Here is a 24,180-nt window from a genome sequence, read left to right on the forward strand (position 1 = left end):
TAGAACTCTCTCACACACTAAGTAATCACAAGTAGCAATAAATACACAGTTTCAGTTAAAAAGAAATGATCCCGTTCGGTGGAATTAAAATTCTTTCTGTCTCTGTAAAGAAACAAATGAACTGCTTTAAGTACCTTGATCACTTGGACCTGTGAGATAATTCAGGCTTTTTTTCCTAGTTTTTGTCCTTATGGCAGAAAGAACAAGTTTACATGAGGGTACCCGAGATAAGAAGGTTTGCATTAAAATAGTGGCAGTAACTCAAAGTCTCTAGAAATATATTCCACTTTACTGGAAAAAAGTTTTCTTAAGAAACTAGTTTTAAGTGATGTGATTTGCAATGTTTGCAAAGTGGTGATTAACTACAGTGAATATTAATTAAGGCCTACAGAGAATAATAATTGCGTCCGGCAGTGTAGCACTGAGTCCTTTGGCAGCAACAGGTTTGAAAGAAAGCTTCTCTTTGATTTTTTTATCTTGCATAATTTGGGGATTTAATATATTTATTTTATAGCTTATTATTGCTGCTACCATATTAATGTGTTAACAATTTAGTAGGCTCCAATCCTATCAATGGCTGACATTAAAATGACCTTTTTTGTACCATAAATATGTATTTTTCTTCTCTCATCATCCACACAAAACTCTTGCCACACAGGGAAATTCTGTGATTATTATATTAAAAGTCAGTAAAGACAAAGTGTAAGACAGTTCATTTACTCTGCACAGCATTACACTGGACAGAACTCTTAGTAGGCAGTTACAATGTTCCATTATAAAGATAGTCTGACAAAGATAAAAGTAGTCTAAGTGATGGTTAAGAATATCAGTTTTATAGGAATGCTTTGGGGGACCAGCTGAAACTGCATCTTTTTTAAGAATTTGTGGTTTTGAGGTGGAGGGCTTATAAATGAAGTTCATTTTCAAAGTGGAATAAAAACTGTGACCTCAAACTAGGAAATTTTCAGAGCATTAACTCAGATCTCATCCAACAGATCCTGGCATTTTTCCTCACCTCAGTTTATTATGGTTTAAGTAATGATTTATCCAGAGCATTAGCTAACAAAACTTTGTCTACTTAATCTCTCTTTTTCCAGTCTGAACATTTCTTCCTTTATTAAATCTTTTATTTTATCTTAAATTAGGTAAACTACAGGCAAAGTATAGACAAGCTGAAGTACAGCTCTGTTGCCAGCACTCCACAAATTGCTCAAGCCAAAATAAATGCACAGCAGCTCAGTGATGTAAGTTCTGTCACCATTAACCATCATTGTTTATTAGAATTATGAGATAATTTTATTTCATAGCATTTGTAGCACTTAAGTGTTTTTATTCTTGATAGTTCATCAGCAGATTTACAACCAAAACAAGAATACTAATGGAATGAAATCACTTCCAAAAATGTGCCAAGCAGACTAGTAGATCTAATATCTTCCTCCATTTTTAAGATTTGTATTAGTGTGCTTTGTTAGGGATTTAACTTCTGTGTATTTATTAATGCATGCTTTTTAATAATATATTTTCTACTTATAGATAAACAGTAGCTATTCTGTTTATAGAATAATTATTCTACTTCCTAGTACCTAGGTAAAAGTTATAATTGCTTTATTGCCCTCATATTTATGTCAGCCATACCTATAAGTGTATCTATAACATATGGCACTAATAGCCTGAAATTCAACAGCAGTCAATCAGTGTAATGGTCATAATTTTAGTGAGTTAAAAATAACTGAGTTTGTTGTTGACTTTTTCAATATATGGCAGTTGAACTACCGAGCCCAGTACGAGAAGACAAAAACAAATTACACTCTACCTCAGGACGTACCTCAGTTAGTCAAGGCAAAAGCCAATGCTGAGTTATACAGTGAGGTAAGCCAAGCGATGTGGAAATATTGGTATTCATGATGCTGTTAATAGACAGAAATAAATGTAAAGATGATGATGCTGTCTCTGGAAGCAGTTGATGTTTATCATTGGTCTTTACTAAACAGAATGAAATATGGTAACCAGAATAGGTAGGGATACAATCTTAAGTACAGTGAAACTGATAGACTTTTTTTTCAAGACCTTTTCAGATGATTTGAATTTGTTCAGTAAATCAGTGTTCACTTCAGAAAATTAACTGCTTCTGAGATGGTATTTTTATGGAGAACCAACATTTGCACAGTTCTAATAACTCAAAGCCCACTGAAGTCAATGGAAAGAAACACAGTGACTTCAGTGAATTTGGATCAAGCCCACTGTTGCTGCCATTCATAATTCATGACAATATGTAGTGATTTACTTAGAGACCTGGGTGTTGAAGTCAAGTACTTGCAGGGAAAGTTTAACCTCTATTTAATTTTTAAAGTATTTTTCAGGCCTCCATTGTTGTAGATAGTTTTGGAGGGAAAAAAGCCCAACAAGACAAATAAAGGCAAAACCAGAAAAAAACTCCAGACTTATTACCGGTGTGACTGTTATTTTTGAACCAGTTTCATAATTTTTCATGGTTGTGAGTTGGCATTACTGCAAGTTTTTCCTGGCCTATTCATACCTTGTGTTCTTCCCCAAAGTTTTATTTGAGTTGCATTGGTGGAGTGTTGTGGAGCAGCACTCTTTGTGGCTATAATGTGTTGGGATGCATGCTCATTGTTAGATACTAGGAAAATATAACCATGCAAAAAGACAAATCCAGAGATCAGGGCTTCCTGGATACTTCATTAGGTGCATGCATAGTATGCATGAAGGCATACTTGATCCTGCTCTAATAGAATTTCAAGTAGAACCTTGAAAAAGAGCTTAAACAACTAGTACTTTAACTTCCATTAACTTTCAGAAGTTAAGCATGTGATTCTCATGCATTTCATCTACATTTGTGATATGGTGTACCTCATGAGTGTGTTTCTGAAGCAAATGGGATTATAAGGGTTTCTTCACTGAGCTTTGCTTCACATTGTGGGGTGGTCTCAGCGCACATGAGCTGGATTCCTTTTGAATGCAGCCAAACCGAAAGATGCTCTCCAGGAGCTCACATAAAGAACTGAAGCTACAAATAGGCATTCAGTGCATGTGACCTGACTAGCTCTAGTTTGGGGGTGGGGGGAAAGAAAAATCCTGAAATGAGTAGTGTGATGTCTGATTCTGAGCACCAGCTGTTCTGCCTATAGATCAGTTCCTGTTGATCTACACTATTTGTGTATGTAGACATAACCACAGGCACTTTTGAAGAACCTTCCCTCCTTCATGCCTGTTTGAAATTGAGAGCTATTGGTGCATGTTCTGGGATTTAAAGTGCCTGTAAACTCCAAGAATAAGATTCTTGACTCAATCCTGGCCAATTAATTAGCTCAAAATGATAATGAACTCTGACTTAAGAAGGTTCCAATTTGTGGACTGAGCATATTTATACTTCTGTTTTGCTCTTAGTAATTTTCATGTTCATTTGAAGATCTTGTGTGTTCATGGGTTAGCAACATGTTGCTGTCTTTCCTTTCTCAGATTAAGTACAAAGAAGGCTGGGAGAAGAGTAAGGGCCGGGGCTTTGAAATGAAACTTGATTCTCTGCCTTTACTTGCTGCCAAAGCTTCAAGGGATCTTGCCAGTGATGTATGTTATATTTAATTACCTAGGAATTATTCTTCACATAAGTTGCTATAGCACAGGGCAATAAAGCTTAGCTCACTTCATCTAGATTTTTAAGTACTGCATTTGGCTGTCCATCTTTCTCAATGGCTGATGAACAGTTGGAAACTTTCTCAGACTCTGCTATGAAATTTCACTCTCTGAAAATTATTTTTTTAAATACAAGTGTACAGAAGGAAACAAAATTTGCAAAATAATCCCTTAGTAAAATTCAGTGGTTTGAATTGTTTAGAGCCTCAAAAATACTGCTATCATCCACTGCAAAAGGAATGCATATTTCTTTAGTCTGCTTCTTTAACATAAACACATGTATATAAAAAAATTTCCAGACAAACTCCTAAGCAGCTTATCTCATGATTCTTAACCTGTGGAGAGGCAGAAAAAGAAGAAACTTTTCCTGCAGCTGGAAAGTGTTCAGCAATGATGGTGATTCTGAAATCCCACCTCATTAAGAAAATAAAATCTTGAATTCCTTGTTTGGTTTTTACATGATTGTTTTCTTATCTTTTGCTTTAAGAATCAGATAATGTAGCTAATCAGAAGACTTTAAATTTATAAGCATATCCACCTCAGAGGAGTGAGCCTTAAAGAATTAGGTTAATGACAACATAAATGAGACCAACCTTGTACCTCTGAGAAAATCTGGGAAATCTGAAGTGACAAAGTGACAATCAGACTAAGCCCTTGTAAATTTTAACCATCCAAATGCCAGTGGAGAACATATTGCTTATGTGTTGGGTAATTGGAAATGTTCTTTGGCTTAAACTATATTTTTTTCACAGATTAAATATAAAGAAGAATATGAAAAAACAAAAGGAAAAGCAATTGGAACCAAAGATTCAAGACTTTTGCACTCTCTGCAGGTGGCCAAGATGAGTAGTGAGGTAAATTATTTATTTCTTTTACTCAAAAGGTGTTTTTCATAATTATAAATCTTTCAGCAACGATATGCAATCTACCACTGTTACTGCTTTCACTATAAGAAATTCTTGGAAGCATTTAACAAAAATTTGTTTCCTTCCTCCATCTGTTAATCTGCAATGATTGCACAGTATTTTTGTTCTCATAGGGACTTTTGGGTTGATGGTGTCCTTATTTTGGGGCAGGAAAATAAAATCCTATTAAAACCCCAGTATAAACACTTCTACATAAAACTTTCAAGCAGATAAAGGTATGTTTAAAAGTAAGATGTACTGTAATAGAGAAGATGTCTCCAGAGTCGATAAAATTCATCCTGCCATCTGTTTTGTGGATCTCTCATAGGACCTGATTGCTACATGTGTTTTTTGCCTAAGCTGCATAAGGACCTAAACAAGAGTGGAGATTTAAGATGGCTTTGGCTTTGCAATACACTAGTACAGACAACTTATTTTAATTCCTTCTATTTCTAGATTGCCTACAAAAAAGATTTTGAGGAGAGTAAGAGCCATTTCCATCTGCCTATGGATATGATAAACCTGAGACATGCTAAGAAGGCCCAGGCACTTGCTAGTGACTTAGATTATAGAAAGAGACTGCATGAATACACAGTGGTTCCAGAAGATATGAAGACCAAATGGGCAAAGAAGGCCTATGGTCTCCAGAGTGATGTAAGATGATGTATACTCAGCTTAACCGTTACAAGCAGTATGAGTGTTTATAACCTTTTTCAGTTTGACATTAATTCTCATTTCATATGGACGCTGTTTGATTTGCACTATGCCTTTTTAAAATGCCTTTGCAATGTCTTTGAAACGGGAAAGGGTGCACAAGTTCACATGCAAACATTGTACCTGTGTTCCCCATATCAATAAATGTCATTTTCCTCTACAGCTTCGATATAGAGCAGATTTGATGTGGATGAAAGGCGCTGGGTGTATCACAGAAGGAAGTCTTAATATACAACAAGCCAAAAAGGCAGGAGATTTGGTCAGTGAGGTAAGCAAAGTGCTCAGGCTTCTGTCTGTTGTTTATTCAAAGGTTAATTATGTGGAATAGGTAAGGAATTCCTAATATGGAAAATCTGAGAAATGGAGGAACTGATGGACATCGTTTAGTTATTCTACAGTTTAGGAGATCCTGGGTTAGAGGTTAAAAATATGTTTTCCCATTATATGATTATTGTGTCAAGTTTGTGAGGCACAAGTCCCCATAATTGTGCTTCCACCTCTTTTCATTCACCTGCCCATTTTGCAGAGCGGCATTGAAAGGAATTAGAATTTCCTGTGGTACATGCTACATGAAGTGCATAGAGTTTTAAGGAACAGTGTTGAAAAATTAAATATTTGTTAACCGTGTTTGGAAATTTCCTTGCTCTTTGGGAAATAAGGGCTGTGGCTTTACTGGCAGCTTCAGCTTGTGCTGCTTTTCATTTCTTTCGCTTGATTAATTCATGGTTTTGCATTGCCATTAACCTTATGGAAGGACACGTCCTCAGCTGCTTGGCTATGGTTGAGTTGTCTCACCAGTGCTAGGAAAACTAGAGGACAGATAGAAGAATAAATTAGGGGAAGTTTGACAAGAAGGATAAAATCCAACTTAGTGCTGGAGGAAGGAATAGAAGCCAGTTAGTTACTGGAGATCACACTCTCTGATACCTTGGGTCTCTGACATCCTCTCCCTACTCCTGCAAGGGGAAAAAATACATCTTAGAAACAAAAGAAGAGCAGCTACTCTCAGATCTGGTGTCTTGCTAGGGATAGACTGACATCTGCTGCTGTGGTGTGCTGTAGTAATAATCACTTCCACAAATATTTAATCCATAATGATCTGCCTTTTCATTCCAGTGCTGTGTAAGTCCAAGAGATGGCTGACAGTCACTTAAGCTGGAGACTGGTGGATATTATTTTAGAGATCTCTATTGCCATACAGAGCCTGGCATTTTGTCATTTCTTTGCAGAATGTCACTACATTGTGTTCCATGCAATGTGACAAAACATACTGGTTTTAATCTGCCTCCCTCCCTTCCAGGTTCCTAAAATAAAGCCATGAGTGCCTCTTTGAAGTGTTGCATGCTTTTTTAACTTGTATTTTGTGTTCCCCTAGCAGAGACACAGCGTAAACTGATCTGTTCACCCATCAGTTCAAACAGAAGGATTTCCCTCCTGAAATGCCAGACAATGAAAAAATGCTTTTACACCCTTCCTAGGTGGAATACCCCACTTCATTCATGGTTGAACTGTTAGAATAAGAATTCAACTAAAGTATACAAGAGGTGTTTGCTTGGTCTCCCCTATCATACTGTGGTCTTGAAACAGGGTGCTGCATTTCCTTGTAGTGTCTCAAAGATAGAAAGACGTACTTAGCTTGCTCTCAAATGAGTGATGCAAAAGGCTGAGGCAGAGACATTGATTCAAAACAGGCCTGATCCGAAGCCCAATGAAGTCAGTGGAAGTTTTCCATTCACTTTGGTGTGTTTCAGATGTAAAACAAAAAGTAAGATGGAATAAAAGTAAGGGCAGTCTTATTTATCAAACTAGAAACTTTAGTCTATGCAAATTTGTCCATTCAAATAGATTTTATGTAAGTACTGGTACCAGAGGATGAATGAAGTACGATGTTTTCTCCTACATCCAAGACTTGAGCCTTGTGGAGGCCTCTTATAGCTATTGCTCCCAGGAAGGCTTGACTGCAATGTCTACACTGAGCTCTGCTTTGAAAAGAACTGGGAGATGGTGGGGAAGGTTTTGAATTTAAGTTACTTTCAGGAGCCTGAAATTGCCTGTTCTAATTTGATAGTTTAGAAATATCTTAATAATTTACAAATATCTCAGTAACATATGTTCAGTGATTTGAACAACACATGCATATGCTTGAGAAAGCTCATGTAAGAAAATGAGATAGTAATATTGACTGCCTAGTTTATGAGGTCTCTTGGGTCCTGACTTGATTCATAGCTGGTTTGTGAAGGACACTCATTGGTTGGTGTGCAACCTAGATCTTGTAAGATATGTAGCTAGTACATCTGGCACAAAAGAGTATCCATGCTTGCAGTGTCAGCAACAATGTGTTTGGCATACCCTTGCACTACCCTCCTTGCCTTGAAAATACTAGCACTGGGTAGTATTTGGAAGCTTATTTTGTTGATACCTGTGCTAAAACTGTCTTGGGAATTACAGGAGACTTTTGGCTCTATCAGTCATGTATTTTTGAAAGCACTACATTTTTGGGGGGAAGGTAAATATTGTAGAAACTTTTGTGTAACCTGCTTTAATTTGATGTAGAAAAAGTACAGACAGAAGGCTGATGCTCTGAAGTTCACCAGTGTGGCTGACAGTTCTCAGATCAAGCATGCCAAGAAAAGCCAGGAACTGCAAAGTGATGTGAGTCCTTGACTGAATTTGTCTCTTTGCAAGTAGCTTACTCATAATGTGACAACTCCTTAGATATGTACACTGGGGAGTGGGGTGGGTGATGGAAGAGAACCCAGTCATGAAACCTTTCAATGTATGAAATTTATTGAGATTTATTTCTAAGGGTTTTTATTTGTTTATTTGATGAATTCTCTGATTGAATTCTCTGTACTAGAACAACAACAACAAAAATCAAACCCCAATGGGAATGGAAATAGACAAGTGAGGCTTCTTATAAATGAAGTCAAAGGCTGGGTGGGTGGGGGGATGCCTCTACAAGACAGTCTTGGTGACAATCTTGTGGGTGGTGCAGGCTGGATTCAAGTATGGCTGAAATGCATTCATGAGAGGATACCTGAGTATTCCTGAGACATTAATGTCATCTGCATGAAAATTGGTTATCCATGAGGTAGTAAAAGTGGAGGAAGGAAGCTGGAGGGAAAACACAGTATTTCCCAGCTGATCCTCAGGCAGTCCTTCAAAGCTAGTTAGGTGTTAGCACAGGGACTGATATACATCCATCCCAGGTTCTGTGTTTCTCTCCACTGAGGGCCTTGTCATACTACTTAAAGCTGTATCAGCCTTGTTAGGTCACATGTTCTTCAGCTATTGCCATTGAAGTACTTAACCTTTACTTACTTTACTAAAAGACTTTACTTTTTGATTCTATGATTTGGTAAAATGCTAAATTGGCATATTTTCCTAAACTGGGTGACTTCAGAATGCTCCCTATTTTTGTTGGGGCTGGGCGACCCTGTCAGATAGAATAGACTAGAATAGACTATTTCAGCTGGAAGGGACCTACAATCGTCATCTAGTCCAACTGCCTGACCTCTTCAGGGCTGAGATGGTACTTAGAACTCCTTGGCAGGACTTAGCTGACAGCAACTCACTTTTAAGTTTTCAAAAGAAGGGGAACCTGTTGTTAAAATTGCTGAGCAACTAATTTTGGGACAGTAGTGACTTGCCAAGGTTTTTTAAAAATTACTTTTAATATGTTGTGCCTTGAAATGAAGATACTGTCAGCTTCTCAGCTGTTATGTGAATGAAGAATTATTGCTTCTTGATTGATCTTTTTTTAGGCAGCTACCATGTTTCCTTTTTTTGCTCCTCTGCATCAATAAAAACCTGGCACTTACTTGTATGAGTGTTGTGTGTATCAAAGATGACACCAAATTGAATCAGAGGAGAATGCTGGTCTCCTGAGTCCTCTTACTTATCTCCTGTGTACTGGACAATGCTGCCTTTCTGTATGTGTGTTGCAGTCAGAATAGTAACCATGAATTTAGAGCTTTATAGTAGGGATATTTTTTTTCTTTTTCTGTGAGATGTAAGAAGCGTAACACTTTGTGAAATGGGACATCTTTTCGTAGCTTTTCAACAGCTGCTCCAACAGTTTTATGGGCTTCTGAAACAGAGCAGTTCAATTCTCTGTTGATGTTACCCTGGGATATGCGATGGAGATGTTTGCTACTTGGATTATAAAAGGTCCTTGCTATTTTCATTTAAAGTTGCAATGTTAGTCCTCACTGGAATATTATGTCAGCAATTACATTTAGGTCACAAATTTTCTCTGCAGATTCAATTGTTTAGTGTTCTTCATTTCATGCCTAAAATTCACTATTTCTCTGTCCTATTAAAGTAGCTGCAGTTTAATATTGGATGAAATGTATTTTTGCATACATTTTGTAGAGAGTATGAATTACTGTCAGCTTTATAGCCAGTTAAGTACCTAACTTTAGGAAAGAGGATTAAAGTATCCTGATATGTATGTTGTTTCATCACTTCCCTGAAATTTAACCATGAGTAATTTGGTCAACCTGACTCTGTGGGTCAGCTTTTAAATTCATATTTGACAAAAAAAGTCATGATACTAAAGACTTACTCACCAAATAAATTAACTGTAAAAAATCCTTGAATATTTGGGGTGTTTTAATCAGTATTCCTTCAACATTAAACACAGACTACTGCTTGTTAACCGTGCTTTGCTTTCTGTGTACAGGTTGCCTACAGGTCAGGAAAAGAGCAGTTTCTTCATCAGTACACCATCAGCAAAGATGATCCTGTCTTCATACTGGCCAAAACAAATGCTGCCAATATCAGTGAGGTACTGTGTAAGACAGAGGTTTGGACTCCCTCACTCTTGTGAATAGTTACAGCTGCTGTTGAAATGTTTTTTCTGTAGGTAAAACTTAGGTTCTTTCTCTGAAAAGGTCCAAATGTTTTAGATGTAAAAAAATTTATATCTAAATTTAATTCATTGCCCTTAATTGAATATGAGTCACATCTGCTGTTCTGAAGACTTGTCACTTTCAGAGTTTGAAGCTATGTATTTTCCACATGCTTCCAGATGGGTGGCACATCAGCAGTTTCACTGGAACCAATGAGATAATGGGATTACAGTATCCACAATATCCACAGTTACAGTATGTAAATGAAGACACCATTATCTGATCCTTAGACATATGGTTGCTGGGCATGGAGTGTACGCTGGTCTGATGTTACCTGAGAGCTTTCACTGTGACTATAGAACAAATAGAATATACTGATAATAATAAAGAGACTGTGTTATTGTCATCTCTTTAGAAACTCTACAAGAGTAGCTGGGAGAAGCAGAAGGAAAAAGGATTTGTTCTTCGTCTGGATGCTTTGTCATTCTTGACAGCTAAGGCAAAGAGGGATCTGGCAAGTGATGTGAGTATGGACTCCATCAGCCTTCTTTATTCTTAGGACAGGTGACAGTCCAGGTTGCTACCAGAGTGTTGGGGATGTGTCACATATGTCTCAGTGCTCTGAGCCATCCTCACTCAATTCGTGCTAAGGAGCAATGGAGAAGTTGTCTGGGTGACTGGCATTCTGTAATTAGTCAGAAGGTTTGCTCTGAGCAATTCAGAGTTTTTCTCCACATGCTGACTGTGTTTTCCCTATTCTCATTTTGACCAGAGGGTGAATTTTAGAACTCAAAATGAAGTGGAAATCTCCTGTGAAACATCATAGCTTAGTACATCTATGCCTGGCCAGAAAATTCCTGAAAGAACCATCTGACCTCAGTGCTTACAGAATGTTGTTTTTCCTATAGAGAACCAGAAAGAGAAGATTTCTTACAGATTTTTGTGAACAATTTTTGTGAACATATTATTATTGAGAAAGGGTTTATTCTTTATAAACACTAATTTCTAAGGCATTCAATTTCTCTTTGCAAATGGACTTCTTACTTGCTTGTATTGAGGACCAACCATGTCACAATACTGATAGAGCATTGCTTTACTACTAGCAGAGCTGTCAGTTTGGCAGCCTAGATCATTTACTCATGGTCTATTTTTTTCTTCACAGATTAAATATAAGGAAAGTTATGAAAAGATGAAGGGTAAGCTGATTGGAGTAAAGGCTGTGGAGGAAGATTCGCAGATGGCTCATTCCCTTCAAATGTCAAAGTTGCAGAGTGATCTGGAGTACAAGAAGGCATTTGAGGACACAAAGAACCAGTTCCATGTCTCCATGGATATGGTTAACCTTGTCCATGCCAAAAAGGCTCAGAATTTGGCCACAGACAGAGGGTACAAGACAGCTCTCCATCACTACACAGCCCTGCCTACTGACATGAAAGTAGCATGGGCCAAGTGGGCCTATGGATTGCAAAGCGATGTAAGTCCAGAGCTTAATATATTTCAATACCCTTTCACTCAATCCCTTCAGACACTTAGGGCTGAGTTTCTTCAGATGTTTATGCTTTTAATGTCATGACATATTTATGCAGCTAATTTTTCATCTATTAAACAGTTGATATTAAAACAGTAACTATTAACCACTTATTTGCTCAAGAGATATATTTAAGATTTGCAGTGTTTGAGGAGAGTTATAATCCTGTTTATGAGCATGGCTTATTCAAAGCCTACTTCAAATGTTAATAAAACACTAGGATTCATATATGATGTATATATTTTTTTTTTTACCTAATGTGCGGGGAGGTTAAATAATTTATGGTGATAAAATTGCATATGGAGACCACATGCTCAGCTGTAACCATCAGATTAACTGAACTGTCTGATACTGTAAATGGTTACTATCAGTTAGACTTTCCATTCTGAGGTTTTAAGTCAGAACTTTTCAAGGAGACTAAGATAGATATGTGCACAGGTCTTGTTGAGGTATAGCTGCTGAAAGCCTTCTGGCTTCTTTGAGAAACCCAGCTGTAGTGCTTGCATAAGCTTTTGGAATTCAGTAGACTGTTGGTAGGAAAGATTTGTGAGGAAAGTGAGACGTATTCCTGTACTCTTCCTCCCTAAAGACACATGGACAAAGCAAAACAAAATGCTTTCCCTCCAGTATAACAAAAGGATAGGGGTTGGGAAATGCTAAATATAATTTTCTTATCATTGCAAATCATTAATAATCTTTTAAACAGTGCACTATATACAATAAAACTGAAGTTTTTGCCATGTTAGAATAAAAATTACAAATGACAGTAAGGTGTAGACCATTTCTAAAAATTACCTTGCAAAGCATATTGCACAAGTGCTAGTGAGTCTTGATACTTCTATTTCATTCTGTAATTTTTTTTGCTTTCCTTGCAACTGTGCAATAGTGAATAAAACAAAAGCGGGCACTAATTTGATTTGGTTGCTGTTCCTGAGATGTCTGAATCCTTTAATGGCATTTTAAGTGTATGAACACCAACAATAGGACTTTTTTTTCTTTGTCAGAACCGATACAGAGCAGATTTGAACTGGATGAAAGGAGTTGGATGGATAGCCACTGGGTCATTAAATGTGGAGCAGGCTAAGAAGGCAGGAGAACTCATTAGTGAGGTGAGATTTCATGACAGCATGTAACAGAATTTGCTGCATAATGCGTGCAAAATGTCTGTATAAAATTAAAATAATTTCCACTCAAAGGGGAAAGAAAAAGGCATACCACATGAAAGCCCTCAAAACCAGGGATAGGACTGGTAATTAGAGGGAAACCAGATACCAAACACACACCAGTAGGAGTCCATATAGCCTTTGCAAAAACAAAGTAGGTGACAAATGATATTATGAATAATAATGGCAATCAAACAGTGCTCAATTGCTACCCACTAACCTACCTTTTTAATGAAGCGAAACAAGAGAGATGATGAAAAGATGCAGTCATTGGACCCAGAACCTTCTTCTGTACAGATACACATTCCTTCTTGCTCCTTTTTCATATATATTCACGTTAGCAATTGAAATTCATTAGATGTCTCTGTCTGTAGCTATCTATTGGCCCAAGTAGTTTTCATCCTTATTTCTCTCTATAAGCAATATCACTTACAGGAAAAAGCGAACTCCAGAATCCTTTGAATGAGGCCTTCAAAGGAGGTTCTGGTGGAAATGGTTAAAAGGTTCATAGTATTCTGTTTCTGTTCCTTCAGAGGAAGTCCTACTGGCCAAATCTGCTGCAGCAGGAGACTGAATCCTGTGATTTTTTTAGATAATCACTGGTGATACAGGAATCATCTGTCCACTCAATAACAGCAAAACCACTGGTGTAGTGTCTCAGAAAAATATGGTCATCCTTTCACTTCTGCTTGATTGCTAACACTATTTTTTTCCTGTGTAATCATCTACAGTGAAGAAGGATGTTTTTTTTAGACACAATAAACTAGATCCTCAACTAGTGTAAAGCAAGGTAGCTTCATAAAAGCTAGTACAGCAACGCTGCTGGAATAGTACCTGTGAATTTGTATAGGTATACCATTTTGATGTTATAGTAGTGAAAACTGCCGAGTAGAAATTTGACCTACTAGGTTGTTAATCTCAACCTTTTTGTGAGTACTAAATAATTTTAGGTGGCTATGAGCCTCCTCCCTTCTTATATACACACAATGACTAGTCCTTGTAATACTGCTACAAAGCAATTGCCAGAATATATTTTCTAGGATTTTTATGTAGAGATGTTCTGGTCAACTCTTACTGGTCTGTACAGCTGATCAGGACAAAGAGTAAACCACTTTTGTCCCCAGTTAAACTTAGTAAGATTGCTCATTTTTAAGGGATTTCTTTCTGAAACCAAGACATTGCTTAAAAGCTTGTAATGCCTTAAAAGAGTTAATGTGTTTTACATTGGTGTTTTGAGTCCACAGTCAAGATGTTGCCTCAAATAAACTGCTGTGGATCACAGCTCAATTTAGAGGAGAATGACTTCCCTTTAGACTTGAACTTTGAGATATAAACAATTTCCAGAAGAGTCATGGACATGCTTATTGAATTGGGAGTTCATTACAGGCATTGGGAAAATTTGCTATGTACTATTTGGAGAAGAGATAAGAGTATTGATGGGTATAGGACAACTCATGGAGGAAGGGAAAGTTTTATTTACCTGGCCATATGGAAAAATTGTCATTTTGCCATCAAACAGCCTTCATTTTAATCACGTAAATATAACAAGATCTCTGAGAAGCTACTATGGGTCCTTTCAAGCAAGAAGAATCAATATCGTTATCTAGAAGACATACCATAACAATTAGGCACAGTGTTAATGGCTGCGCTGATTTCCTATAGATTTTAGGAGGAAACCTAAACCCTGAAACAGTAAGTTAAATGGTTGCCATTATTAACACACTACAATTGTATGTCATTTCTTGCTTAAAGAAACTATAAATTAAAAATATAATCAGTCATATGGTATTTGAAGTAATCTGAAAAAGATTTTAAAATCCTGAGTTCCGGAGTATTTAGGTAGGCAGAATCTGATTTTGAAATGTTTTCCTTATATTTAGGGAGAAATACTTTAATATTAATCGGCAAAAGGTTATTGTTAAATCGAAACAAATATTAATCTGAAAGTACCTAGGACATAAAGATGAGGAAAGAGGAATAATAATTATGTTCACAAATTCACTCTAATCTCCAGCAACCTATGATTTTTCTCTTTCAAATAGCATGAAAGAGCAGCACAAAATTCACAGCTTTGATCTTTTTCTGCTCAACAGAAGAAGTACCGTCAGCATCCATATGCTTTGAAGTTTACCAGTATTAAAGACACTCCTGAGATGATCCAGGCTAGAATTAGTTATAACCAGGCTGTGGATGTAAGTTATAATGTATATACATTATGATTATAAGAGTGGTATCCTCTTTGAACGACCTGATTGAAGCACTGGCTTTCTCTCTTTTTCTTTCTCTGAGATTATCATTGGGAACCATGAAACTTCTGTGTTCTGGTGTGGTGCATCTCACAAAGAGCATGTTTCTAACTTGGAATGGAAAGTCATAGAGATCCCACTGAAGTGAATGGGAGTTTCATGTAAAAAGGAGTTTCATGTCCAATTTTTTTTTTCAGAAGTAAAGTTTAGGATTAAGGCTGACCTTTGACCTTTAGAGACTTTTGGCTTTTTTATATTCATTGAGGAAGAACACATTTGGGGTTCTTTCCTCTTTTCAAATGGATCTTTCAAATTTCAGTTTCTGCATATTCTTTGGAAACAAAATGTAAGGCAGCATGACAAGGAAGAAAAAATAAATTATTTCAAGCTGTCATCCTGCTGAGAGAGAAATCCAGGAGGGGAAACCTTAAAGGGAAGAATTGAGGCTGTTTGGTGTTTAAACATGTTTATTTTTAATAGAAGAGCGATTTAAAAATATTGTAGACTTAACTGGGATAATACAGAAGTGAATAATAAGCAAAAGTCACTCAAAAAAGACAAGTTTCAAACATGAGAGGATGTTTTATTGTGAAAATAGATATTTTTAAAGTGAAGAAGAAGATGAAAGACTTTGTGTAAAACACATGCTATTGTAATACTTATAGTGTCTATGCCTTTGGTTTAATTAATAAGATCCAAAATGCTTACATCTCAGACAGGATAAATATAAATCATTTTGTTCCACTGAGCCACAGTCAAAATCTGTCTGCTGCTCTATTTCTTCACACTTGGAGTTCTCATTAATTTTCCTCTTATGGAGCTGCAATACAAGTGGGCCTACTTGCTAAAGAAAGTTGCAGCCGTGTGAAATGGAGAGGTTCATCATAATCTAGAGGGTCTCAAACACTCACACTGGGAAAGGCAAGTCGGGTGGTCAAGACATGGGTCATATCTAAGGCCAAAACTAGTGGTAGCTGTCTGTAGTCATCTGAAAATTACGGTGTCAATGTAAGAAGAAACTAAGCTAGGAAAGGAAAATAATGTGAAAGAGGTGAACTCTGCATATCCATTGTAGGGGAAGTTCCAGTTAACTGCATAGAACTCCTCTTATCTGTCTGCAGACATCCAAAAGTTAGCTAGTTCTGGGACAACCCTATATTCTTCCTCCAAAGATTGATAGGAGTAGCTCACATAGACACCTGTTTTACAATGGGATTAGTCATCTTCTGAGTTTTTTATAACCTCTTGCCACTGACTATTAAGCAGCCCATTGCAACTAGCTCTGGAAATAAATTCAGATTAATTGCACAGATAATTACCATCATATTTATCTGCTAAAAATGAACAACTTTGGAGAGATGTGTTTGGGGAACTTCAACTCCCCAGATTTCTGTGGAATTTCAAAGTGTTGGTGGGCCACTCATGGCTGCACATCCTTAATAAATGCTGTTTATTCTCCCTCTCCCTATTCACATATGTTGGAAGTCTTATCAAATTAATATTGAAATATCTGAATTTTCATATACATAGATTTATACACTCAAAACTTCAAGGAGTTCCTCTCTAGCATACTCTAGCTGGTAGGTGTATCGGACTCCCAAAGCTTTTTGAATACTTTCTGACTGATACAATTGCCTGTATTTATTAATGCTGCTGTCACTTTTGTGTAGTCTTTGCTTTCCATAAACCTATTTGTTAATGTTTTTGTTTGAACTAGTGATCGAATGTGTAGTAAGTACTTGCTGCTGAAATTCACCTCTATTTGCAGAGGCTGTACAAGGAGCATGGAGAGAGTGTAAAGCATCAGTATACACCAACGACAGATCTTCCTGAAATCCTTCAGGCCAAATTAAATTCTATGAATATCAGTGAGGTATAAATATGATGTTTAATACTTTAAAGGAAAGTGAAAAAGTTGATAGTGCTTTGCTATTTGTCCTACACAGGAAATCATACTAAATTTCTTTTCTTTCCCCAGTACATGATCATACTATGGTCTAAATGTTTCTGAAGTAATATGAGAAATCAAACTTCTTATCAAACTTCTCCTAAGTTAGAAAGATTAAGAATGAACAAACAAATACATTTTTTCAATGGACATTTGTCATGTGATTATTCCTGTTGTGTATTGATAGTTTGATTTATGTTAGCCCTCTGCATCAGAATAGAATGAAACCAATGTGGTAACATTGCTAGGATAGCAATAATGCTGCAATGTCAACCCTCTGAACAGCAACTCTGCTTTATTCCTGTTCCATGTTTCCTAGATTCGCTATAAGGAGTCCTGGGGAAAGATGAAAGATGGTGGCTATCAACTGAGACTAGATGCCATTCCCTTCCAGGCAGCAAAGGCTTCGGGTGAAATCATAAGTGATGTAAGTGAACTTACTGCTGATATTGTCCAGTAGGTATGTCAGTCACTCCAGACTGTTTCTGCTCTGCTGAGTGACTCTTGATGGAAACATCATGTCCAGCCAACTCTACATCTGGGAGACATCTGGCCTCGGTCTAGTTAGTTGTACTTTTGGTGGAGCAGCAACAACAAAGTGTTATTGGTAACTAAGCAAAGGAAGGTTTGCAAAAGCAAACATCCATTATCAAAGTTGACCAACATGCTGTAGTGACTGGGCAATCACAGGGATTGTTCAGGAGCTGTCAGCCACTGTTAGTTAGGCAAGTTTTGGAAGAGAGATCTTGCTCAGGACATTCTACCCTTAGGGGTTTGTCTTGGGTGTCCTTTAAAGGTTGTTGAGATATATAGATTAATTTCAAGAGTAGGGGACCAGTTGTTCTGACTTTGCTAGAGAGCTGATGGAGAGAGGCTCCTCAGAGGTTGATTCTGAGCACCTGCACCAGGTTCTTGTCTTCCATGACCTGTGCAATAGCAGGTAACTAACCCAAGCTATTTGTAAGTGTTTGTTGGTGTATTTTTGTGTGTTTCTCTCTAAATAGGATAGAATATTAAAATGTTTGCACATATGAGGTCTTCCTAGCATGCAGTAAAGGTTCATTCAGATTTATTATCATATTGAGTATAGACAGATTTTATTGTCCATGGCTCTCTTTCTGTGATATGAAACACCTTTTATTCAGGTTTTAACAATCTGACTAATACTTACTTCTCTTCACTCCTATTCTTATTTCCTTTTTAGCATAAGTATAAGGAGGCATTTCAGAAAATGAAAGGACAGATGGTTGGCTCATGTGGCCTGGATGGTGATATTCATATTGCTCATTCAGTCCATGCAGCATCGCTGCAGAGTGATGTAAGTAAAAGAAAGAAGATGTGGGCTTTTTGGATTTGGTTCTAACAGTTAGTAGTTCCTCATGGAAGATGCACTTAGCTGTGGACTAGCTGTTGAATAGCTTACTATTTAAAACTTAGGGCTTTCTCTCCCACTTTCCAGATATTTTGATATAATACGATATTCTTTCCATTCTTTTACATTATTTACAATAACGTTAATTTGACAATAAAATAAGACTGCATTCTTGCACGATCCCGATGCATACCAGTGTTGCCTAGCACAGAATATTTTACTCTGTAAAAGTATCACTCAGAGGCAGGTCTAATTGAGAATTAGTGGTGGTCTTTGTACAGAAGTAAATTAAATTTGGTAGAGATACAAAGTTATTCAGTGATTATTTTCAATTTACTGTTTTCCTGAAAGACTAAAGGATGAATGAGTATGGAATTTCAAGCTGGACTTTTTTGATTGGGGGATGGTTCTCACTTGGTCTTGGGTTATGCTAAGAATCATATAATTTGTTCATTGTCTATAAGAATTGTAACTGTTCAGTGCATTTTGAACACTGTGGCTTGATCCAGAAAGCAGTGACATATTTGTCTGACTTTAAGCACATAAATAATCTAAGAACTATTTATCTTCTTACCAAAACTGTCCATAGTGAGCTGGATTGTGGATATAGATGGAAGAGTGTTCATAGATTTGAGTGAGTGCTGGGCTTGTACTGGGATTCTTTCTTGTGTGATGGTATGCTTAGACATACAGGTAACAATAAATGTCCGAAGAATTAATCCATCTGTCAGGTTAGTCTAAGTCAGTTTGGTGATCATCAATAACTCTAGATGTTCATTATTTGGATGAACAGCATGAACATCTCAAATTTGCATAACCTGATAGGGAAATGTCATGTGAAAAATGTTCTTTGAAGATTTCTACACCTTTCTTTTCCTGGACAGAGACAAGAAGTCAAAAAACCCCCACCACTAAAAAAGACATTTAAAAATATGAAATGAAACTGGCCAAATCAATGGGACCAACAAATATTTTGAGTGGGGATTTGTACTAATTCTAATATAAATATGGCTGTTTGCATTTTATCCTCAGGCAGTAGCTTCACCTTTTTGTTGTGCTTTCTAGAAATACATTGAATTAAGATTTCATTTATCAGTTTGGTAACTCTATAGATTCAATGTATCCAGTTTTAACAAAAAAAAATTATAAATACTATCTCAGCTAAATTGAATATAATGTAGATGGTTACTATTTTGATGAAGAATAGGCTGCCACATATTGTAATTATAAGTATCGATCATTCACAGTATAGTTAAACAAGTTAGGGAACTTCTAAAAAGAATAATTTATCCTGGAAAATGGAAGAAATATGGAGAATGTCTCTTCTGATTAAAACCTGAATTCTAATTACTGTGCTGTGATATCTATGTGATCTGTTTTTAACCTGATAGGTGAAATATAAGCAAGGTTTTGAGGATACAAAGACTCACTTCCACCTGCCACTGGATATGATAAACTTGGTACATGCCAGGAAAGCCCAGTCTTTGGTCAGTGAACAAGAATACAGACAGCTGCTACACCAGTACACTTCTTTGACTGATGATGTGAGATTGCGGTGTGCCAAGAATGCACACAAACTACAGAGTGAGGTAATTGCAAAATATCCCAGTGATATTTCCCTGTTGGATCTCATGCAAGATAGTTCTGTTCCAAATCATGACAGCTGACAGTATGTATTTGAGCAGCAGCTGAGGGATCAACAATGGCTGTTCCCCCTTGATTACATTCAGGAATGAGACATTTATCTTATTGGGCAGTTGTACAACATGTGTGATCACACTATACTGAGAGATAAAGTACAGTAGTCTTTGATGATTGGGCAGAGAAGCGCTTGCAAGTGAGCATGATTGCATTGTTGGTGAATTACTCTTTCTAAGAACTTGCTAACTATGCAAAATGTTTACCAAGTGGTATTTGAGTTGGTTTGCATCTAGGTGAAATTCGTGTGTACTTCCACAAGAATGGTGCCTATTGTTAAAAATCTGATTTGTAAGAGACTTACAAACTCTGGCCCAAGACATAAGCACTGAAATTCTAAGGATGAGTTTAGCTCTCTACGTAATCTTGAGTAAAATTAACCGGATAATGCCTTACAAATTCAAGGGTAGCAAAGGGCTTTTAATAGATTACATTGCCTCTGGAGACCTCAGGAGGGGCTGTATCTTAAAAACACATCTGGCCCCCAAATGCTACTTCATATCACTTTAACACTTTCAGCCAACAGTCTTAAAGATGGCAGACTGTGCTCAAACAAGTGTAAACATCACCTGCCAGTTGTGCTGCCCACAATTCAGGTGAAAACACAGGTAATCAGAGATTCTGAGGCAGGTTTCCATCCATGCCTCTCTCAGTTGGGAGTGAAATGCTGATTGGCAGCAACACATCTCAGGGTGCAGAGTTTACTCTCTTACCAGCTAGTGCTAATAGCTGACAAGAGCTAGTGTTGTCGTCTCTTACCTTCTGATTCACAAAGGATATTTCCTGTACACAGCACCATGATGCCTTTGAGTCTAGAGATTAGCACTGGACAGACCCGGATGGAAGAGGAGCTGGTTCTGTTCTCCTAGGCAGCTGAATAAAATGAAGGCATAGTCCATTTCCATTATAAGTGGTTGGCTGAACCAAAACGCCTTATTAACTAAAGCTAGTTCTTCCCTCAGTAAGCAGCAGCAGTTTCCACATATCCGTCAAGTAGGCAAATCTGTTTGTAGTGGATCTAACTAGTTGTTTGGTCTTTATAGCTCTTTTGAAGCAGAAAATAAGATGATCCTCCTCCTCCTCACCCTTCTCATCATCAAATGAAATAATATTTGTCAGAATATATCTACCAGTAACCTACTGGTAACTTTTGAAAAAGTAATACTTACAATGAGTCACTGCTGGGTTTGGTGGTCTGGAAAATATTTTAACAAGGTCTGTACAGTGACTTAGTGCTATTTTTCCTTAGTATTGCCTACTTACATTATGATATTCAGAACTGTTGAAAACCAAGGCTATTTTGTCTGCAATTTCACTTATTAAAAAGTTACCAGCATTTATTTAAAAATATTTTTATACACTTTTATAAACTGGTCTTATTTTATATATATTTATAAATAAATAATATCTAGCTGTGATTTATGTATAATACATGAAGAAAATTCATGTATCTAGGAAAAGTTTTTTCAAGGTTACAAATGGAAGTTAGGAGTCCAAGTATCAGTCAGTGTTTCATGAGACTTAGTACTCCTCAGAATCTTTCATCTGTACTGTAGATCTGTCAGGGCTGTATGCACACGGACACATATATAAACACAAGAGCACAGGGTAATGTATATGAACTCTCTGTGGTAGATACTAATTTTAATGGATTTATTTGAATACCATTATTGTGTGGTTTTGGATGAATAAATATAGGGCATCTCAAATGCAAACTTGTAATTACTTCTGCTTGGTTTTCCTTAGAATTTATACCGGTCTGACATGAACTTTATGCGAGGAGTTGGATGTATTACTTCAGGGGCCCTAGAGATTGAAGGAAAGAAGAAAGCTTCTGAACTCATCAGTGAGGTAACAAAAGAGGGTTTTGATTTCTCCACTACAAACAAGAGTTTGCCAGATGTCTTTCTATTAAACTGGGCTGGCAAAGTGACTCACTGGATAATGCTAGGCTCCCTCCCCTTGCATTTGATCATTCCATTCGTGTCCTAACTGCAGATGGGTGAACCTGATGGAGTTCAAGGTTTTGCAGACTTTGCTAACTGTTTTTGCAAATCTTTTCTCCTGTGTTTCAGACCCAGGAGGTTATTATTTTATGTTATTTATTTTAGAATTAAAATGGGCTTTTTTGACTAAAAATAAGGGCTGTGTCTCTCTCTAATACGTACCTCGTACCGTTTCTCCAAAGTTAGACTGACCTGTGGAGTGCCCAATATATTACACTGCCCTCAGCTCTGCTCCTGCTTTACAGTTAGTCTGTTTTTCACTTCCTGCTTTTGTGTGCTATTTTTTTGTCCCCTCTGTAACCGGATTTTTATTTCCTCTGCCATGTTCTCTTCTTACAGTCTCTCCCAGTTTCAAATCTTGAATCTATTGCCCATAGTCACATAGATGTGAAATTAAAAAAAATAAAAGTCCTTTTCCTAGTTGTGTTGAACAGATCCCTGCTTGCAGTGATCTTGCAGTTATTTTGTTCACAATTCTGACATAGGACTACAGACTAGGTGGAACCTCATTTTTCTCACAGAAAAGTTCAGTGTGCTTGTGCAGCACCTTCCCTCTGGATTGGATTGCCTTTACTATAATTCCACTAGCCAGGGTTAATGACACGAAGGAGTGAAACAACCTTATTACTGTATTCAGCACAGCAGCACGTAGGTGGTTTTTTTTTAACGCCTTATTCCTTATTTACTTTTCATTTCCCCTTTGAGACTTGAATGCACCAAATTCAGAGTAGCAAAAGGTAAATTAGTCTAATTGTTCATAGACACATACCCTTTGCAAAGTAGAATTTTAAGAAACAATACTATACCACTGGTATTGGAAAAAGTCCCTCATCTGACAAGACAATTTAGTTATTCTGTTCATTTTTCTTTGTGTGTGAACTCAGAGTAAATATCGTCAGCAGCCACATTCCTTCAAGTACACATCGGTGACAGACTCTCCTGGCCTCCTTCATGCAAAATTCAGCAATATGATTGCTAATGAGGTAGGCTTTCCTAACGTGAATCAGAAAATATGCTTTTCAAAATGCAGCAAGCGAGAGATGGAGGAGTGGGAAAGAGACAACCCTTTTCTGACAAAAAAAATGCATCAAAAAGAAAGCAAGCATCACTCATTTGTGTTTTTTCACAGTTAGATCACATTTTATTATTTCCAAACATTTAATACCATGTTCAATTCAATCATTTGCATAGTATGGTCCACTTTAGAGGGTTCCTAAAAAAAGAATTGCTTTTCTAATTTTTGAAAAAACAAGACAAAGCCCACAGGCAGATTATCAAAATCACCTATAATAACATGAGGAGAAATCCAAGCTAGAAAATATGGCCAGTCTACCAGAAATGCCTACCCTTTTGTTTAACACACATTTATGATGCCCTTAATGTTCTTAGGTCTACTTTTGGCCTGCTGAGAACATAACAATGCAAGGCTAAGACTGTAGTGGGTTGGCATCATGATATATGTATAAAAATTAATGTAAAAGTTTTTTATGCCCAGAAAAAAACCCCATGCAATTGCAATTGCAATGGTATATTCTTAGCTGCTTTTTGTGCTGGCTGACTATAGTTGTCATAATCATAAACAACTTAGTACTGCTGTTATTGAAACAATAGAGAAAATTAATTGCAGTTGTCTTTTTGATCTCTTTCTTAGCGCCTGTATAAAGCAGCGGGAGAGGACAGTCAGCATCACTATACACCAACAGTGGGTCTGCCTGAGTTTACACGGGCAAGAATAAATGCAGCCAACCTCAGTGATGTAAGAGTTTGTTCTGTATTTCTTACACTTGGGATGGAGGATGAATTGTGCAGTGGCAAGGAAGATGGATAAGTAGAATACTTTTTAGGTCTATTCTAATTATGCTTTCCCTGATTTGATTATAATGATATTTGTCTCCATTAGCATATATACGGTTGTGAGTAAATTATATCTACATAAAGAACGAGACATGTTTTGTCTGAGTTAGTAGGATTTCCCAAAGATAATTTTAAAAAATCCTTTGATTATGAAGAATGAGACTGTAACGCAGAATAACAAATGAAAGAGGGTTCCTTTGTTTGTTCCTTTGTGCATTTAAAAGTGAAACAGCAATCTA

The 24,180-nt window shown here is 37.0% G+C and overlaps 1 protein-coding gene across 1 annotated transcript in view; it reads left to right on the forward strand.

Moving 5' to 3' along the window:
* NRAP (nebulin-related anchoring protein) overlaps positions 1 to 24,180 on the forward strand; it is a 53,054-nt gene that overhangs the window by 18,866 nt on the left and 10,008 nt on the right. The window contains exons 15-33 of the mRNA XM_010564731.1: positions 1,146 to 1,244; positions 1,765 to 1,869; positions 3,481 to 3,588; positions 4,407 to 4,508; positions 5,016 to 5,213; positions 5,437 to 5,541; positions 7,827 to 7,925; positions 9,958 to 10,062; positions 10,542 to 10,649; positions 11,289 to 11,600; positions 12,659 to 12,763; positions 14,911 to 15,009; positions 16,832 to 16,936; positions 17,331 to 17,438; positions 18,216 to 18,329; positions 19,775 to 19,972; positions 21,828 to 21,932; positions 22,972 to 23,070; positions 23,739 to 23,843. Coding sequence (XP_010563033.1) covers positions 1,146 to 1,244; positions 1,765 to 1,869; positions 3,481 to 3,588; positions 4,407 to 4,508; positions 5,016 to 5,213; positions 5,437 to 5,541; positions 7,827 to 7,925; positions 9,958 to 10,062; positions 10,542 to 10,649; positions 11,289 to 11,600; positions 12,659 to 12,763; positions 14,911 to 15,009; positions 16,832 to 16,936; positions 17,331 to 17,438; positions 18,216 to 18,329; positions 19,775 to 19,972; positions 21,828 to 21,932; positions 22,972 to 23,070; positions 23,739 to 23,843 — 2,379 coding nt within the window. The remainder of the gene's footprint in view (positions 1 to 1,145; positions 1,245 to 1,764; positions 1,870 to 3,480; positions 3,589 to 4,406; positions 4,509 to 5,015; positions 5,214 to 5,436; positions 5,542 to 7,826; positions 7,926 to 9,957; positions 10,063 to 10,541; positions 10,650 to 11,288; positions 11,601 to 12,658; positions 12,764 to 14,910; positions 15,010 to 16,831; positions 16,937 to 17,330; positions 17,439 to 18,215; positions 18,330 to 19,774; positions 19,973 to 21,827; positions 21,933 to 22,971; positions 23,071 to 23,738; positions 23,844 to 24,180) is intronic.

The sequence above is a fragment of the Haliaeetus leucocephalus genome, unplaced genomic scaffold, assembly GCF_000737465.1.
Source record: "Haliaeetus leucocephalus isolate CR32 unplaced genomic scaffold, Haliaeetus_leucocephalus-4.0 Scaffold184, whole genome shotgun sequence".
Taxonomy (NCBI): domain Eukaryota; kingdom Metazoa; phylum Chordata; class Aves; order Accipitriformes; family Accipitridae; genus Haliaeetus; species Haliaeetus leucocephalus.